Source organism: Thamnophis sirtalis, unplaced genomic scaffold (assembly GCF_051295495.1).
Source record: "Thamnophis sirtalis isolate CommonGarterSnake01/CBP01778 unplaced genomic scaffold, rThaSir2_p1.2 scaffold_1, whole genome shotgun sequence".
NCBI lineage: Eukaryota > Metazoa > Chordata > Lepidosauria > Squamata > Natricidae > Thamnophis > Thamnophis sirtalis.
Genome location: NW_028261381.1, coordinates 19,463,939 through 19,484,994, shown reverse-complemented (window position 1 = coordinate 19,484,994; position 21,056 = coordinate 19,463,939). Strand labels below are relative to the sequence as shown.

The following is a 21,056-nucleotide window of genomic DNA, read 5'->3' as shown; positions in this document are numbered from 1 at the left end:
GTTTTTTTTGGAAGTGGCTTGCCCTTGCCTCCTTCCTAGGGTTGAGAGAGAGTGACTACCCAATGTCACCAGTTGGCTTCATGCCACAAGTGGGACTAGAACTCCCAATCTCCTGGTTTCTAACCTGGTACTTTAATGACGGCACCAAACTGGTTCTCCATTTGTGCTTTAGAGATGTGTAGGTTGAAGTCAAATTGTAAGTTGTTTTATTTTAGTGAGGCAAATCTTGCTATCAACCTTTCCTGTCCAATGTCTCTTTTTGCTCTTGAGAGTTTATATTTAAACATTTACCTTATAAAAATCAGTAGTTGGACTTATGAATACATTATCTTTATATCAACAGGTTTTCAAATTTTGGCTTCCTAAAAAAAAGATTTCATTAATTCATAAGCATGTTTGCTATAAACTTTAAGCAAACATCACTTTGCCCTTCAGATGTGCATGGACTTTTGACTTCATACTCTAATCATACCTTTCCAAGGCACCTTGTAAAGAAATTAAATGAGGGGCTCAGCTTCACAAACAAGGTCTAGGATGAATCAGAACATGTACAGATTATTCAGAAAACAAAGTAGCTGACACACTGACAGGGTATAATTCCTAAATCTGGTTTAAGTTTCCCTACTACAACTATAAAGAATATTGGGAAGCTTTGGATTTGTCACCAGTTATCAGCTAATCTATTTTGCAGGCTTGTTATAACATTAAAATATAAAATGGTTACATGTATATCTCTTTTTGAGCCTATTTTGTAATCTGTATTTCTTGTGAAAGGGAAAAGGGAGGAAGTTATGTTCCGTGAACAGATAGTCCTCGCCTTACATCCATTCATTCAGTGATCCATGCAAAAATGGGCATCTGATTGGCCCCCAAAGTTTTGGCCATTACGGTGAGGTCTCATTCGCCATCTTCAGGCTGGGTTTTGGCCTTAAAGCATGGTCGGAGCTGCCGTCTTTCTATAAATCTTGGTATGTGTGTGTGGAGTGCTGGCTTTGTTTCAGTAAGTGGAATGATTGGTCGTGTGGTTGTATCATGATTGGTTGATTGGTGCTGGCTGTGTGTCCGTTGTTGTTTCATGTGGTAATGGCCTGGGTGGTGGGTGGGGCTCGTTTGTTGACTAGGGCTGGTTTCCAGATGTCTGGTAGGCGGGAGGTATCGTCACGTTTATTCATGTTGTGGAGGTGTTTCTCTATTTTGACAGCTTCCATAATTATTCTTGTTGAAGTGTTCAGTTTTGGAGATTAACCTGGTTCCTTCAAAATTAATTTCATGTCCTGTAGCTTTAAGGTGCTGGAAAAGGGAGGAAGTTTTTTCTTTTTTTCTTACTGCGTTCTTATATATATTTGTTTTCATAGATTTTCACGGGTACAGGTATGCAGGTCTTGGCGTATTCGGGTCTTTTCCCATATAAGATTGAGAGTATCTTGATGATGTTTTGACAAGGTCCCACTCGCCATCTTCAGGCTGGTGCCTTCAGCTTTGGTTCTTTCAAATCTCCAAAACTGAACACTTCAACAAGAGAATAATTATGGAAGCCATTGAAATAGAGAAACACCCCAACAACATGAATAAACGTGACGATATCTCCTGCCTGCCAGACATCTGGAAACTAGCCCTAGTCAACAAATGAGTCCCAGCCACGAAAACCGACACCAGACCCAGAACAACATAGGACGCAACAACCAATCACCAGACTCAAACCCAAACCCATCCCATAGACCAAATCCAGAAGCCAAGCCACAGCCGCATCACCAACTGCTGCACCCCCCACTGACCCCCACACAAAGCAAACTGACACATGCCATGAACACACAGCCAGATCGCAAACTCGGAGCCAAACCAAAGCCTGGGATGTTACACCTCAGCCACCTGCTCAGGACATTACATCACAGAACTCAGGAGGTTACAACACAGCCAACCCCCCAGGAGGTTGCAGCACAGGACTCAGGATATCATTACAATAGAGCTCAGAATGTCATCACACAGCCCATTACCCAGGTTGTTACAACACAAAAGAACAATAGACACACAGCCATTACCTCAGCCACACAGGATGTTATGAAACAGCCGACTAATCTGCAAACATCAACTCCATCAACTAATCAAGATGTTACAATACAGCCAACCAATCCGCCTACAGCAACAAAGCCAGCAATCCACACACCCTGACCAATATTTATAGAAAGATGGCAGCTCCTATCACGCTTTACTCGCACAAGCCCAAAGCCAAAGGCACCAGCCTGAAGATGGCGAGTGGGACCTCATCGAAACATTGCCAAGATACTCTCAATCTTACATGAGAAAACCCCCAAATATGCCGAGACCTGCATATTATTGGGTTTCTGTCTGGATGGTCTCTTGTGATGAGCCGATAGACAGAGAAAGGAAGCAGTATGCCTCCTCCCATATATGGGCATACCAGGGGTTGTGACACTAAATACATACCTATTTCCCTGGCTCAGCTGATAAAGGAAGAGAACCTTGTGGCTTAGTGGTTAACACAACGGTCTAATATGTAATACAGCCTAGGTTCTAATCCCAGTAAGGGTATGGCTAGCTGATGAGAGCTAAATAGCTTGAAATAGATCTATACTAGTCTCCCTTTATTTATTTATCAGCACAAATACAACACACACACACACACACATACATACACATACATACACACACATATACATACATACATACAATAATTCTATTAAGGCTTAATTTGTTTGTTGATAGTATCCTTTATTTTTTTCCAGAGCTGGTAACGTTATAAACTTCATGGGCTTTTTTGTTTAGCTGTTCTATGATTTCATTGAAACTCTTTCTTTCTGATGTTCCTTTACCTATTTCTGTTCTTTATTTTAAAAAAAAAACCTCCTCTTATTTCTCCAGTTCAACTTGTGTGGCATTTCTAGCACTATCAACATCTTGCACTGATAAAGACCGAACTTATTCCTCCTTTCTCTTCATTTATACTTATATTTTTACTGCTGACATATTATTTTCATTACTATGCTTTATCTTCCTATTTAGAAACAAAGCCCAGAGGGGGTAAAGATACAGCTTTATTATACACAAGAGATAATGTATATTGGTAGTAAAAAAAAGTAGATGCCCAAAATGATTTCAATTGTATCATTAATATAACACTGTATATGTTACCTCCAAACTTTTTCATTCTGGTTTTATTGCTTAACAATTGTTTTCAAATTACACTGTATTATTCGTAATAGTCCAGTCCCATCCATGAAAATACAGTTTGATTTCTATCATATTTCTGTCTAAAGGTAAATGTAATTGTCTTGTGCTTGTAAGATCACAATGGTAGATATATGGGGTCAAGCTCTACCTTTAGGCCAAGTATGATAATTCCTGCAATTATCTCATAAAGGGTGGCAATGGGGAGCCAGTGCAAGCCGATACGTGGTTGAGTTCTCTAAACTGGATTTTACTTCTCGGACAAGATTGAACAAGGACCCTCGTCGGTAGTACCGACAGAAGAAGGTTTACTTGCCATCCTAGTCAGTTCCTGTTTGTAGAATGGGGAAGGGTGTCTTTCTGTCAGATTAGCCCTGGCACCCACTAGGAGAATTTCCTATTGTCTCTCTAGATTTCTCAGTGGATGTTAGATGGAATGTAATTAAACCAATATGAGCTCCACTGTAGGTATCTGCTTGTTATTCTCAGCTTCCATAATTTGTATAATAATTTGTAATAATCATTAGCTCTTCTTGTAAGCTAAATTAAGTTTAGATTTTATAGGTGTATACCAGTGGTAGGTTTCAATTTATTTTACTACTGGTTCACTCGCTCGCTCGTGCACGCTCACGCATGCGCAGAAGTGTCCAGGTGGGTGGGCAGAGACTCCCACCACCGCCACTACCAGTTTGCCTGATTCGGGACGAACTGGCAGAAACCCATCTCTGATGTATGCATATATCTATGTACACACACACAGAGCAACCATTTGCAAGGAATAGACTACCTGCAGCCTTCAGTTCTTCAATTATTGAAAAGTGGCTTCTCAATATCCTATCATTTTAAAATTGAAAACAGCAATTTAACTCCCCAAATAGGCCATTCAGATTAAAAAATAAATAAAATAAAATAAAATAAAAGGTCTTTAAAAGAAGAGTTTAGAAGAAACCTATGACACCATATCTGTATTGTGGTCACATACATTTTATGGATCTCAGGCTCTAAAAACTTATCTTCTTAATTCCTGATGTATGATAATAGTCTTCAATTCCTGCGAAGAAGAGACCAATGTTTTCTTCTAACGTGTACAGATAGTCCTCAATGTACAACCACAATTGAGTCCAAATTTTATGTTGCTAAATGAGAAATTTGTTAAAGTGAATGTTGCCCATTTTACGACTTTTCTTGCCACAATTGTTAAGTGAATCACTGCAATTGTTAAATTAGTAACACCATTGTTAAGGAAAACTGGCTTCCCCATTGGCTTTGCTTGACAGGCAATAGCCCGCGGTGATGTAATCCACTTCAGGTTATTTGTGATTCAACTGCTGATCCTGATATACCAGTTATATCTATAACACAATTTCTAAAATGCTTCATGCTTCCTTTAGATCATAGTTATAAATTTACTAACGTAAAGATCAGACTAAACTTTAAAATCTATTGCATTCTCTCCTACCTCCTCCGGTGTGGAACCAATTATATTTCCATTGTTAGATTTACAAAGAACTGTAATATTGCAGATGATGCTTGAACTTTACCATAGATTACAGGATTACATAGAAAGACCGTTCCACTAATTATCAAGTGGAATAGAGGAAATAAAGTAGAGAAGAAATAGTAAACTAAATGCTATTATCTAGAAATTGCAGATTTATTATTGTGATTCAACCTTCCCCAGAGAGTCCCAAGAACTTGCTCACACAAGAAACATGTTTCTGCCCTCTAATTCATTATTCTGACCCCCTCGGAACACTAAACTAGCAAAAGCCTGTCTCTGTGAAAATTAAGAGTTTTTGCACATTTCTCAGCTATATACACATATAGCTATGACTGCAGGCACAATTGATCACTGGATTGAGATCAGGATTGTTGGTAGCTTCCCCACAGCCTTTTTACTAGCTTTCTTAGCTTTGATTCTGCTTGCCAACTATGGGGAAGCTCAATTATACCCACTCTTTCAACTAACAGATTATGAGGAATGGGGAGGGGGAATCCTTTAATTTTTGACAATAGTAGAACCTAAAAGTAGCAAGAGAGACGAAGGTTAACATATCTTACTCATGGAAGTTTTGTAAGTAGCCCTTGTTGAGTGTCAATATTTATAGATTAGAGACAACAGGTTTGATCTCTGATATTATATTATGACTGTGCAAATAAGATATCTGTAAAATATTGCAGTGGGTAATGTGCTGCAGGTTGCATTAATTCCCACCTTGGAAAAAAATGGGTCCTATTCACCTTTGCCTATATAAATTAAAGTAGGCTATTTTTTAATAATTAGCCCAAGATGAGATATAAGTATATATTAACTACCAATCTTTCTATATAAAAATGACTGGAACGCCTCAAGCAATTTCCACCAAACTTGGTACATAGATGAGTTACTCTCTGGAAAAAACACTGTGGGTGTAAGACACCCCTGACACCCCTTGGGGTGTGTGTTCTGTTAAGATACAGCATGTTGTGCCTTAAAATGGCTTCTATTGTACAGCACAGTGGAGTGCCATGGTAATGGCTTCACAGTACTCTACAAGGGGGCTCCCTCTGGTAAGGGGGAAAATCCATTAGAAATTACGTTTGGTCCGGACATTTTTCCCCTATAAATAAATACCCGGGCAATGCCGGGTTATCAACTAGTGGCATAATAAAACAACTGATATTTATATGTAGGAAAGATAATGTGCTTGGGGCCATTTAACAGCAAACAGCACCACACAGGGCCAGTGGAGAATCTCTCTTTATCCATTTGAGAGCTGGGGGCAACTTTTAACACAGACAGCTGAATATGCATCTCTCTATTAGATCTGCTATCACTTTTTGCCAATCACTGGTCAGTGACTAAAAGTTTAATAGATATTCAGTAGGGAAACAGGAAGACCAAATGAAGCTTTGTAGGAAATCTGACCCACCAGTTTTAACAATCACTTTCTATTTCAGAAAGGAGAGCTTTAGACAATTTTAATACAAATATTGGCACTGAAATAGACAAGAGAGCATCTAGACAAAAATCTCACGTAATTCAAGAAGGAAAAGCAAAGAATGTATAGAATGAAAATTTCATTGACCTGATTTGTTAGAGATGTTGGCCGGGACCGGCGTAGCAGAGCCGTTCATGTTAGCCATTGCGCTGTTCTTGGAAGCACTTGCTTTTGGTCTAGTTTTCGTTGCTTCTAGTGCTTTGACCTTCTTGGCATGTTTACTTCCTTTGTAGTGGGCCTCAGCCTGGCTCTACAAAGGAGAACAAATCAGGCTCAACATTCATACTTGACATCACTCACAGATGAGAAGATGGAAAAAGAAAAGTTATACAACCTCCAATAAGAGCCACTACATTCTTTTGTCTGAGCAAAGTTAATAGTGCTTCATTATTAATATTGTTCCAGGTTTTCGCAAGACACTTTTCAGACTTTAACTGAGATCTTATTGAAGAGCATGCATTTTCAATGGATTATAAGGATCCAAAAGGATCTACCTTCTTATTAGTTTTTGACTTCTACTCTAGTACAGTTTTAACCCATTGCAGGAAGTTAAATGAAATTAGATTTGGAAATTAGATATTTATCTGACAATTAAGGGCCCAATTTTGCCCACAATCAGAAAACAATTCTATTGAAATCATTATGAGTTTGCCTAAGATTATAGTCTACTTATTTGTACCAGACTTTATGAAAGCACACGTGCTTGTTTATGATTGCCTGTGTCTATTACAATTCCTGTACAATACAGTTTTCATTTAAAGATAGGTATCCTGTCCTATGTGCAAAATTATACTTGCTTCTGATATTGCCTTTTTTTATTACTTTTTTTGAAAACATGGGAGATATAAAGCCCCTTTTTCTGTCATATGAATAATCCAGCAGATATTATTATGCAACATTGAGTAAAATCTATATTACATATGGATAGTCTAGTGACACTTTAAGTACTATATAATTTTAAGATGGTTTTGGCAAACGATTTGTATTAAAGAGCCTTTATAATATTTGCTTGCTAGAAAGTCAGCCTTATTAGAGGAATTTCTTGTTGGATAAATAAGTTTAGAATTACTAGTTCTTAAACTCCAATTGATTAAGCAGCTTCTGTCCTTCTTTGTATGATACTAATACAATTGAAAACCTTGTAATAGTTTTAACAATCTTTATTGTGGTCCATATTTTGGTGATAGATTATTATGTGTTTGCATGTACACATATCATTTTAACTTTATTTTCTATGCAGTTTTACATAGAGAACACAATTGGTCCTATAGAAATACAATGCTTTCTTTTTTTTTAAGAACAGAAAATGTGTTTGGTGTTATTTGTTTCTTAATCTAACTGCTGAATCCTAATGGATGTTTTACTTGCACTGATTCTGACGGTAAGTTACTTACATGTCGCAAGGATTGTTACTGAGCACAAATGTATACAGTATGTGCATCTCCCTTTTCATTCCATCTGTTTGACTTACACCCAGGTGGCCAGGTTGCCTTATTACATGAGGTCCCAGAATGGCTGTTCTGTGGCACCTACTTGCACTCAGATTAATTCAGTCACCCTTTCTGTAGCAACATAGTGTTAACAGCACCCTGAAGAGTTTGGAGTCTAGCAGAGATGCTGAAAAAAGCTTTCATGCTTGGGTCAATGGCTGGCTTTCAATTTAACACAAACTGTCGGTATTCCTAATGCATGTCAGCCATGGCATTATTCTTAGCAGCAGATTGTATGATACAACAAATATCTTGTGTGTATTGTATTTCTAGATGTGTGCCACCAAAGTCTGGTGATTAATGATAGGTATTATATTTTTTTTCCCTTTTTTCTTTCAAATGTCATACAGAGGAAGAATTATTGAAATGAAATTGTATAGAGTATTATATGCAGTACTTATGTATTATATAATGCACTTGTAATTCTGTTCAGAGAGTTGTTCAGAGCCTTTATCTTCAGAGGCAGGCTATCTCAACCTAACAGAAACACGGCTTTTGTCTTTTGCTTAAAATTAACTGCTGTTATTTTAGACAGGAATTTCCCAAAGGGTGAAAAAGAAATGACTGATAGGGAAGAGATTGGACTGCCATTTGTCAGAAATGGTGTAGGGTCTCCTGCTTGGGTGGGGGTGGACTAGATGACCTACAAAGTCTCTTCCAACTCTGTTAATCTGTTAATTACAATTGCTATAAAGTTACATACAATTTTCTGTTGTTCAAGAAGCAGTGAACATGTAGGAGCAATAGTAAACTTGTCTACTCTGCAATAGCAACCTATTTGTTGACCAAGAATAGCTATGAAATCGTGAATTGCGTAATAAAAATTACATGTAAGATGCTTCCAGACGCTACTTTTATTATGCAATCATCCTGCATTGTTCATTATATTACATAAGATATTCACTCAGACAACTCTGTTTTCCATTGGAATCAATTCCACGTTTCTCTACCATGTTTTTCATTGTTTTATTTCTATTAAAGAGAAAACAGAATGGCTGCCTATCTTTTGAGTGGTAGCTATAGGAACCATTTATCTGGAAGCTCTTCTAACTTGTCCCTCAGGCCCAGCTATTTTTTTTTCTATCCCTGCCATCACATTTCTGGGCACTGTTATTGCTTTTATCTTTCTAAAGTAAAAAAAAATACGATGTGCTCTGTGAATAGCATATGTAAACCGACTGTGTCAATAGATATATCAGCAAAAGAAGAGAGATGGGGCAGACCGCTCTAAAACTATTTTCTCTCAAGAATTTTATAAAAATGAAAGCAGAAAGTCCCCGAGTGCCTCTTTTAACAAAATATTTTTCTATTGCTTCCTTTTCAAATGTCAAGGACAACTCATATGAAATAAATTGGAGTTCTCCTGGTTCATTCATTACCTATAAGGAGAGAGCAGAGCAATATAGCATTATTAAAAGGTGGCTTCAGAGCCACATGGGAAGCAATCTGAACTCTTCACTATCAGTCAATAGCGGTTTTGGCACTTCCCATTAAACCAGATCTGCTAGCACAAAACCCTCCCCTTGAAGCTGAGACCTCATCTCATAACATAGGGTCAACTGAAACAGTGTCAACTGATTTCTGTATGAATTTGAAGCCATGTCTGTTTATAACCATGGACTCTATTCTTCTGTTCATTACCCAGTGATTTCTTGTCTGTGGTTTTCCCAAATGGAGATTACTAGCCCCATTAATCAAAAGATGCTGAATGGATTATTCTATGTTTTACTTCTGGAGAAAAAAAATGTTTGAAGAAGTGGTAGGTTAAGACAGGAGGGCTACAAAGAAAACTTCTGAACCCCTTGTAAACTTCTATGAATAAAGCAGTTTTAACTGTGGAACACATTCTCCATTTGGAATATTTTTTATCCAGACTTTTTGTTTCGCATCCACATTTGTTTTGAGGGGTGCCTGGTTTCCAAAATCCTATCTCCAGAGATGATGCAACTTCAGGAGATGTGGCCCTTCGGAAATTAAGTGTTGAGATTCTCTGAGCGCAGCTATTCATTAAGTTTACAGCTTATGGATGGATAGTGTAACCTATGCCTTTTTCAGTGTTTTCATTATAACTTCATTCACAGAATAGCCTGCTCTACTGAAATGATCCAAGGGCAGAATAAGAAACTACAACATGATAAGCAGAGGTGAACCTAAGACAAAGGGTTACTCCATGTAGAGATCATGTAAAAAGCCTTTCAGCCTTTTAATAGTTGCGATGAGTGCAATATTAATCTTAAGCTACTGTTGGTTTTGCTTCACTTCATTCAATCCTTATTTATTGTACATGAAATCTGTTCAAAGGACTCAAACCCAAACAGATTTAAAGCTGGTTATAACCTCATTTACATAAAGATGTAGTACCGTCCTATGTTTACTTATAAACAATTCTATTGACTTTATTTGGGTTCTTTCCAAGGTAAGTATGTGTATAAATTGTTCTAGACATCCAACTGATAGATACTTCAGTGCTATTATTTTTTTTAAAAAGATAAGAAAATCTATATTATTATCTTGAAAATGGAAACTACCACAAGTCATATTTTCAAAGCATTAAAAACTCACAGAAAGTTTTAGAAAATGGAATATAGAGATCAATCAAAGTCCAACCATCTTATGGATTCATTATTGTTGCAACATGCAAATTGCATATTACTATCTACATACTATCTGCTATATAAGTATTACTGCTTCTTAGCCATTATGGTTATGGTCTCTTATAGTGACTAGCTAGTTTAAATATTAGCTTCTCTTTTATCCCTCCCTTTTTGTAATCCTTCTGTACAAATAGTCCTTGACTTATGACCACAATTGGGACCAAATGTATGTCACTAAGTTATGAGGTTGTTAAGTAAGTGGTGCCCAATTTTATTAAGTAAAATCAGCTTCCCACATTGACTTTGCTTGTCAGAAGCCACTGGGAAGGTTGCAAATGGTGATCATGTGGTACTGGGATGCTGCAACTTTAATTATATGCTCTACTTTATTTTCCATGCCTCCAAGCAATCATATAATGTTTGCGGACACTGAAAATTTACAATTATCATATATTGGGTATTCAATAAATGAACATAGTTTCTTAATTTTGCATATTTTATTCCAAGTATATAAGCAACTGGTTCATCTCTAAATTTTGAAAATGTAAAGGCATTTTTTTAATTGACAAAAATTCTTTAAAATGATTTTTAATGGCACATAAGGAGCATAACTACTATTATTCTCAGATCATATGATTTTTAGTTATGTTTTATTGACTTCCTGAAATAAACTACTGTTTCTTTTACAGGTAGTCCTCATTTAGTGACCACAATTAGGACTGGCAATTCAGTATTTGAGCTGAGGAGTCATTAAAAGAAATTACAACTGAGCATATAATCTTTCTTCAGCTTTCCTTTGCTTTATAGACCTGTGAAGATTGTAAATGGAAGGACTGGTCACAAAGTTACTTTTTCATCACTATCATAAGTGTAAATAGTTACTAAACAAGGTAGTATGATTACCTATATGTACAGATTTGTTCAGCCGTAATGGCTCAGCAGTTAAAGACACTGAGCTTGAGAGCTGACAGCACAGGTTCAAGACCCCAGTTCCTGGAAACCCATGAGCTCCTATTACTTGCCCCAGCTCCTACCCACCTCGCAGTTTGAAAGCATGCGAATGCAAGTAGATTAATAGGTACCACTTCGGATTAAAAATAGAAGGCATAAAAAAGACAAAAAGAAAAATAGAAATAGAAATAAATAGTAAGAACATTATAAAGAAAAGAAATATGTAAAGAAGTGCCTTTACCCTTTATCACGACAAATATAAGTAATTTTAAACTTAGCACCTTTTCTTATAATACAACATAGATATCTTCTCATATCCCATCTATCAACAAATCCTGTCAAACAAACATTTGTTATGCAGAAAACTGCTGCATAACATTTTGATTACTGAAAAAAAATACAATGGCCCACATAAATAAAGATGTGAAAAACAGACATAAGTTAGCTTTCACTTTGAGATGTTTCTTTGTACCCTAGTGCAACTTGTTATTTTTTTTCACCAAGCAACTATTTCCTTTCCTTCATTGCACAATAAAACAACACACAGCAAGTGTTTACTTACAGCTGATTCAGAAATAGTGATATAGACCAGAGTTACTGTGCTTTTAGTAATACCTTGCTCTGAAATCTATTCCCACTATGCAACGATGGAATCTTAACAAATATTATTATGTATACAGCCTGGTGCTTGCCTTCCTCAGCTGTGACTAGTTTCAATAATGACATGCAAATTAGCCAATTCCCACCCACTACTCTTGAAATATGCACAACATAAAATATCTGCCCATTATCCCTTTGATTAATCTGCCCTTTTAGCTTCACTCCAAGGCTGGGAAAAAGAAACACACATTTGCAACTGAAAAAAATAACAAATCAAAGCATGAAATTACATACAGAAAGTGATCTATTTTCATAGTTATAAATATTTTAGATTTGCACTTAATAAATAATAGCTATTTCTTTTCAAACTGGTTCTTATGAAAAAAAATGAAAACCTCTCAACTGTAAAATTTTATTTAAAGCTGAGGTTGATCTAAATGAAAAAATCATATTCGGAAAGCATTGCTGATTGGGTCATTGTTATAGATGATTTCTTGTTTTGGCTAACCATAGAAATGTAATGTACATATGAAACACAACAATCTGCAACTATTAGGGACAGATTCGAAAAATATTAATGTTTTATTTTTGGACTAAATGAACAGGCCTTTAATAGACTATGTAATCAATCGGTTAATCTAAATTACTGGCTAGATCTGAGTAGGTTTGGAATAATTTTGTTGTTCTCTACATGGAAGAAAAATGCCAGAGACTTGGAAAGACGTCAATATAACAAGGAGAAGATTTGGCTTTAAACTATTGGCTACATGTTTTTCACAATGATTCTAGCTGACTGAAAATAATTTTCAAAGAATTTATTCATGAGAATCAATGTGGGGTTTAACCTAGTTAATGGGCAATGTTACAAATGTTGGACATTTGAAATATTTGAAGCAACTTAATATAAAGCAAGTTGCTTTGATCTTAGATGCAGAGAAGGCTTTTGACAATTTGAGCTGGGCTTTTTTGTTCAAGGTTTTAAAAGATATAAAGAAATAATTTTGTCATCTACAAATATTGATATCCTGATCATGAGATTCAAAACTTCCAAAGTAATGATAATATCGTGTATGTATAAATTTGATAAATAAATAACAAAACTATTGCAACAATTTAGCAATATTTTATTTAAAAGAAGAACTTTAATTTCTGTACTAGCAGAAGGGGTATTCTCCAGAATTATTTCTTATAATTAGGATTTAGGACCTATCAACTCCAGCCCCCATGTCTAATAGTCAGGGATGGTTGAAAATCCAACTGAATCAGTGAAGCATGATAGATTTCTTGCATCTACTGTATATGTGAAGAAAATAAAATGAGGATTTCTGGGGGCAACGTAATTATTAACTGAGTACAGTATTTGCGGGACTATATTTTGAGGACAAAGGTCAAAAATGTTAGGAAAGAAATTCTGCATGCAATTTGGCAGTTGTGTACTTATGTTACAGGATCCAACCTGGGTTGGTCACTGGGACCAGAGGTTTTGTCTTCCGAGCTTCTGGACTTGTGCTGGAGCCCATCTTCAGGGAACTTCTCTCTAGCAGAGTGTGTGCTGTTCTGTATGTAGCGTTTATATAGTGCCTATTGTGAGTGGCTTTTTTATATTATGCATTATTAGATGCATTTAATATTATGTATTATTGGATGTAACTTTTTATATATGCCAACATTGTTTAAATGTTTAACATTACAAACTGCTATTAATCCGTGTATTTGTTTTGTTTGAGTATAAAAACTGGATTCCCTTTCAATGTCAATTTTGTTTTTCCTGCAGCTGTGAATCAACTTGTCTGAATTCCAAACCTTAAATGAATTTGAAGCTATTTGAACTCATTCAAAGGTCACCTCCTTTTTTGCTAGTGCCCCTGCTTGTGCATGTACATTCCCCTTAGAAAAGCAGGAGAACAGAGGTGGTATTCAGCCTGTTCTCTCTGGTTTGTGCAAACGGGTAGCGGCAGCTGCAGTAGGCTCCGCCCACCTGCCCCAACGTAATGCGTGAGCAACGTGCATGCGCAGAAGGTGGTGCACATGTGCAGACGCAGCACATGTACTCACATTTGCGAACCGGTAGGGAAGGTAAGTGAATCCCACCACTGAGGAGGAACTTTCAAAGCAGCTATGTGAAGCCCAGAGGTCATGACTACTTTAATACTTTGATGAGCATACTTTGCTTCTGCCAGCACACTTTGCAAAACATCCCTTCTGAATTCTTTATGTAACACTATGTCACCATATATATTTTCCAGCACCTCCTCCTCCTATTAGTTATAAACCACTGAAATTGATTTATGGAAAAATAATAGATAGATTTGGTTATTAAACTTAAAAAATAGGCAAAGTGCAAAGACCTACAAGTGTCCCTGCAGTTTGCTTTCACCAAGAAACTGATAGGAAAGGTGCGGGGGGGGGGGAGCCTTGGGCTTAACAAACAAAAACCTAGACAAAATGTACAGAAATTAAGAAAATATGAAATTTGAATAGTGAACAAAGAGGCCCTTATTTAAAACTGTGTTAACTACAGCCTGGAAAAATACTTGGCCTTTTCTAATATTTCCTACTTTCCCAGCAGTTATGAGATATGTCCCTTGTGGTCAAATTTCAAACAAAGTGGAGATTTTGCTAAATGGCTTCTTATGGGCCTATCAAGTAACACCTACATTCTGGAAAACAATCACCCCTATATGATGCCTCACATGAAAGGGGTTCTGAGGCAGCGGCTGCTTTAATTTAGTTCATTTTCAGTATGGGCTCTTTTTATAATGCAAAACCAAATTTGGGAAGTCATCAAAGCAGACTGCAATATGTGAACATCAGCAGTAATTTAATTCTGTTTGTCTCTCTTAAGGGGGGGCTGGTGACAATCATTCTACCTGTGTGGGTTTTTTGAGAGGGCGGGCATATACTCCCATATTACAGAGAACTGAACTTTATCCAATCCCTCCAGGCTGCTTCATGCAGCCCCATCCTGCAGTTTCCACAGATCAGTCAGGCCGGCAGGTGTCCCTCCCCTCCCCTCCCCTCCCCAACTGATTAACTGGTGGGCTTTTGAATCTGACTGGGTCTCTCTGGGGGCTAAGGCTGCGGCAGAGGGTTTTTTTGATAGTTTTCCAAGTAGAAGATAAAAACTTTAATCAATTCGCAGACAAAATAGCTCTCAGTTCTGGTTTCTCTACACGCCTTTGACCCTCATCGTATTATTTCCACCCATTTTATTTGTATTCACATTAGACATGCATTCTCAGAGCAGTGGGGAATAGATCGGGGGTGGGTGGGGTGGGGGGGAGATGCCATAAAGTTATTTTATTTTTGCAAAGAAGGAAACAAAGACTTTTTTTTTATTAATTCACAGCCAGATACGTGGGATTTGTGCAGGAGTGTGTTGACCTGTGGATGGTACCCAAGAGATGCAATTTGTGTATAGAAGGGAAAGGCTGATTGCTTGGTTTCCTCAGGAATGAAACATTAATTAATATGTAGACAGATATGCCCCCAATTGAATTGGTATAAATGTTAACATAGATCAGAGAATGGAAAGAGAAGTGGAAAGAATTCTGAGTCTTGTGGAGTCTCTCTTTTTCCGCTGATTGCTCTCTGATTCCCACTTGGTTGGAGATACGAAAAACAGAGTGTAGAAAGAACCATCAGTTATCTCTGCCTGGAGGGTGTGGAGGGAAGACCAGTGCTGCCCACCATCTTCTCCCCAGTTTTTACTGCCTCTTGCATTTACTGCCCCTTGCGTTAACTAATTAACGTGAAATGGATTATTAGTGAAAATAAGGTGAACACAGGAAGCATAGCCAGATGAATATTGCAATAGGTTAACTGTTTCAAATGGGAAACAAAAAAACTTTTGTTAAAGGCTTTGTTAAATAGCTGGTTTTGAAGATAACTTTCAGCATATTATGCCCCTGCAGCCTGTAATCATGTAATATTTCTGTCATGTTGGAACTGAAGCGTTCATCATTTTGTCAGCTCTGCTTGTAAAGCAGAGAATTACCTTCACAGGCTTCTTGAGATTTATGCTTTTAATTACCTCGTATCTGCTTCAATACCTTCCAAACTTAAAGAATCAATATAAATAGACTTTTTGAGGAAGGGGGCACATTTGACAAAAATCCAGCTACACAACTGACAGACATTTGACATTATTTGACATTATTGATTCTTTTCCGGGGTTTTAGTGCCAGCTGACATTTAGTAGTAGTAGCTGCTGCTGTTTAAATCTAGCTATTAGAAATATCCATAATGAATATCTATAAATTAACAATTTGTAACAATTGTTGGAATATTAAACTATTGTTCCATTGTTTTAAAGTCTCCTCCATATGCATTATTTAGTACAGTGCCTCAACCTAGGGGTAGGTCAAGGGTTCCCAATCTTTTCAAGCTCCGAATATTAGTTTACAAAGAAGAGTCATGGAACACCTGATCAAGATGCAAAGCAAATTAGTAGTTATGAGTGATTATGTGAGTTATGAGTTGAGCTGAGGTGGCGCAGTGGTTAAATGCAGCACTGCAGGCTACTTCAGCTGACTGCAGTTCTGCAGTTCGGCTGTTCAAATCTCACCAGCTCAGGGTTGACTCAGCCTTCCATCCTTCCGAGGTGGGTAAAATGAGGACCTGGATTGTTGTTGGGGACAATATGCTGACTCTGTAAACCGCTTAGAGAGGACTGAAAGCCCTATGAAGCGGTATATAAGTCTAACTGCTATTGCTATTTAAAAAAATGGGGAACCTTACAAAGTTCTTATTGAATCCTTGGATTCCAGTTAACATAATTTGAAAATCACTGGGAATGAGACTCCTAATCACTTTGTTTCAATCTTAGATGCTAGATATCTTTCTTAAGCCCCGTTACATGTAATGCTACATGCACACCTATTAGTACACAGCTATATGCACACCTATGCACACCTATTAGTACACAGTTGATATTGCCAGCTTTGCCTGCACCAGAAATCTTTTGGGAAGCTAGAGGGCCAAACTGAGGTATCCTGGGATTCCTTCCTTAAAGTCTGATTGGCATTTTCATCCTATTCATCTGCTTAGTGAGTGTATAAGCAAAAGAATTTGTGGACTGCAATGAGTTATATTTTTCCATTACTTGACATTATAGAGGTGTTTCAGGGCCATTTGGTTTTCGACAAAACAGCTGGTGCAGAGCATAACTGTCATATGGCAGATGGTAATAAAGCTGTACATTCTTGAAATTGAGCTAGTTGTGATTGTTTTCTCCTCTGTTTTTATTTGAACTACTCTGTTGGTGAACACAGAAAAAGCATAGACACATAACACAGGTTTGAGTAAAGTCTGCTGTTTAGAGTAAAATCTCTCAAAAAAGAACACAAAAGATTGAAGATTTTCTCCACATTTTAAGTATTAGTTCAGATCTAAGAATTGGGTTTAGCTCCCACTGTTTGCATGGACAAATGTCCTTTAGCTCAATCTATTTCTGGTGACAATCAGCAGCAATTCCATGAATGTTCCAGCAATACTGTCCATCCATTGTCTCATTCATTCATTCATTCCCTGCCTTATTTTCATAAATAACTCAGGATGGCAAATATAGCTAGTACTCCTTCCTCCTTCTATTTTCTCCACAACAACTCTGTGAAGTAAGCTGAGGGAGAATGGTTACCCTGAAATAATCCAGCTGGTTTTCATGCCTAAGGCAGAACTAAAAGTCACAGTCTTTCTGTGTTGGTTTGTTTTTAATCAAGGCAACCTGGTGTACCCAAATATGGGACAGAGCATACTGCTTCCACTTTGGGTAGTCTAGATTGACCTAATTTTTTTTAAAAATCACCACTTAATCTCTCCCCTTAATCTGGGCAAGCCTGTGGCTTAGAGGTTAATATACCTACCCAATATGTAAGTAGCCAGGGTTTGAATCCCAGAAGAGTATCGCTACCTGATGAGAGTTAAATAGCTTGAAATCAATCTATACTAGTCTTACCGCTTCTGCAAGCCTCCACGACACTCCAGTTGCTCAGCGGAGCATTGCACAGGCGCTGTACGCGCCATGCACGTGCACGTAAGCACAGAAGACTTAAAAGACCAGTAAGGAGCTCGGGCGGGTGGGTCCTCCGGAGCACTGTACCGGAACAGTATCCAGTGCTCCGGGAAAGCTCCGGTATGCCTGTACCGGGGCGTACCGCCTGCAACCCACCACTGATATTAGTGTTCCTTTATTTTTTTGTTAGTAAAATAAATTTAACTCACAGTCTTATGGTTTCTAGGCCAGCACCTTCACCATTACACTAAATTGATTCTCCTATATCCCCCAACTTGCCAAACATAGTTGTTTTCTCCTAGGCAATCATATCCTCACATACTATTTTCTATTTCCTTTTCAATTTTTGCTTCTTAATCTCTAGATACCTATCAGTATTTTTTTCTTCCAGAACCAATTGATTGGTTTTTCTTATAGTTCATAGCATTCCTAGGAACCCATTCAAATATTTTAATATTTAACAGTAACCTAGATTTTTTGCTTTCCATTTTTACTTTCATGATGAGCTGAGTCTTTGCTTGTGGCCTAATCCTAGCTGCTTTTTTATTTCAAAAGAGAGTAGCTTCTTGAGGAACAATAATGTGTTCTGATGTAGGTACACACTAAGGTCAAGTAGTGCAAATGGGATATTAGAATGCCAGAAACAGAAGAACCTAGAATCACAGAAAGATTTGGACTAGATAAACATAGTAAGGCAGGAGGTAAGTTAATAGAGTTTTATATAGCAAATTATTTCTTCCTTGCCAAGCACTCTTACTTCAGGCTATTTAAAAGTAGTCCTTACACCTGAATATAACTAGATGGACAACATCACAATGAAATTAATTATACAATAGGAAACAGGAGTTTAAATAGTCAAGTTGATCAGCCAGGAGATTTCTAGGTGCAGATTATGGAACAGATCAGTGGGCTGTTTGGACTTAGTGTGCTATATTCTGATGAGAGCTGTACAGTAGCTCTGCTGTGGTCAATAAAGGAAATTTCTTAATTAAATTATTTTGTCATCTCCATTATCCATGTTCTTTATCTCATTTGGTGTGTCTTTGTCCGTTGCGTTGATTTTTCTCTTACCACTCGCACACTTCTATTCTTCATTGTAAGACATAGCACAAAACATTGCTTGTATGACAAACTGGTACAATGGATTGGTGAGGGGCATGTTCTCTTGTATCGCTTTTCTTTGATATAGGCATTTATACCAATCTTTCCCAATTTCTAAAATATAGGTTTTGCTGTATATATCTATGGATATAAAAGTGTTAGCACTCAAGCTGCTTCTTTCCCGGCAGCTTGAAAGAGTTCAATGTTTGTTGGATTTGTCTCTCTGCTTTTTTTGTTTTGAGAACTGTGCTCTATCAGAAAGTCCATTATTAGAATATGCCTCATGTTCTACTGAAATCAGTTTAATTCATTCATTCACTCACTCACTCACTCACTCACTCAAAGTTTCTGTCATTTAGCTTTGTTAGATCTCTTTTATGACTACACTAACTTAGCCACACATTTCCCTCTAATTCTTCTAAAATTATCTCATTTTCCTTTCTTGTTATTTTGTACCTATTTGCTGGCATTCTTTATTGATATATCTTTTATTGTCCTTTCTTGCTTGATGTTAAAAATCTGCATTCTGTCATGCTGCATCCTTCTTGCTGCCCAAGGCTTTCGTCTTTTATTTTTCTCTGGTTTTTATGATAGCTTGTTCTGAAAATTACTTGGTTCTTTTTTTCTTTGAACTTTTATTCCGTCCCCATCCTTCTTATCTGCCCATGGGCTTCTTAGTTTCTTCTTTGCATAAATTAAAAACCTTCAATCTGTGCATTACATTGATTTGATATTCTGACTAAATGCCCTCCAAGTTAAATCCTGCTGGCACAGCTACTGTCTTTAATTTTCTACGTTTAACTGTTGCTTTTGACACCAATAATTCATGGTCTGTTCCAGGGGTGGGTTCCAGCAGGCACTACTGCCGGTTTGCTCGTGGGCACGCAGCACACAGTGCAATAAAAGTTGTTCTGCGCATGCACAGAAGTGAAAAACAAGATTGTGGCACCCATGGCACCGCACGGAGAACCGTTTCAGGGGTGTGGCAGGCGTGGGTCGCTGCCGGTTCCAGTGACCCAGGCTGCCAAACCACTACCGGTTTGGCTGAACCAGTCCAAACAGCCCACTGATCTGTTCCATAATCTGCACCTAGAAATTTCCTGGATGATCAACTTGCACTATTTAAACTCCTGTTTCCTATTATATAGTTAATTTCATTGTGATGTTGTCCATCTAGTTATATTCAGGTGTAAGGACTACTTTTAAATAGCCTGAAGTAGGAATGCTTGGCAAGGAAGAAATAATTTGCTATATAAAACTCTACTAACTTACCTCCTGCCTTACTATGTTTATCTAGTCCAAATCTTTCTGTGATTCTAGATTCTTCTGTTTCTGGCATTCTAATATCCCATTTGCACTACTTTTTTTGCCAGTTGTTGCCTTTATCACCACTAAATCACAGAATCACTCAGTATTTTTCTCCATCGTGTCTGTAGCAGAGATAAATTTGTATAATAATCAAAGTGGCCATTCACTTATTTTCTAGATATGATCTTGTTTATGGAATTATAAAATCTGAAACTTATTTAAAGAGTAACTGACACCAAATCAATTAAATTAGTTGTAAGTTATGCTTTTTTCATTTTGCAATGTAAGCAAGAACATAAACATTTACTTTTAAAAACAGCATGCTAACACAACAAACGTAAAAGAGAAAACTTACACAATACCAAGATATATTTATATAGCCATCTATCAAAACTTGATTAAATAGAATGAATTGCAATTAAAAAAATATATCTTTCCTACATATCCTCTCCTGATGGGACTTCACTAGTTCTGGTCCCAATACCAAGGGAATAATTAATTATTATTACTTTATATTTAATTATATTTAATTATTAATAGAAGTCAGCAAAGGTTTGTTAAAAACAGCCCATGCCAAACAAATCTTATTACCTTATTTGATAAAGTGACTAAATTTTTGGGCCAAGGAAATACTGTAGTTACAATGTACTTAGATTTCAGTACAGTGCTTGATAAAGTAGGTCAAATCCTACTTCTTCATAAGATGGAACAATGCAGGATAGGCAATACCACTACCAGATGGATCTGTAGTTGATTAACCACCTGTGTTCTGTAGTATTCCATGAAACTCAAGATTCCGAAGGATCTTCATAGACTTGGACCCTAACCAACA

The 21,056-nt window shown here is 37.2% G+C and overlaps 1 protein-coding gene across 6 annotated transcripts in view; it reads right to left on the bottom strand.

Moving 5' to 3' along the window:
• Window positions 1–21,056, bottom strand: part of ZNF385B (zinc finger protein 385B) — a 234,601-nt gene that overhangs the window by 24,662 nt on the left and 188,883 nt on the right. For all 6 annotated transcript variants that reach the window (XM_087708343.1, XM_087708358.1, XM_087708366.1 and 3 more), the window contains one exon: window positions 6,255–6,417. In XM_087708343.1, the coding sequence (XP_087564469.1) occupies window positions 6,255–6,417 (163 nt within the window). The remainder of the gene's footprint in view (window positions 1–6,254; window positions 6,418–21,056) is intronic.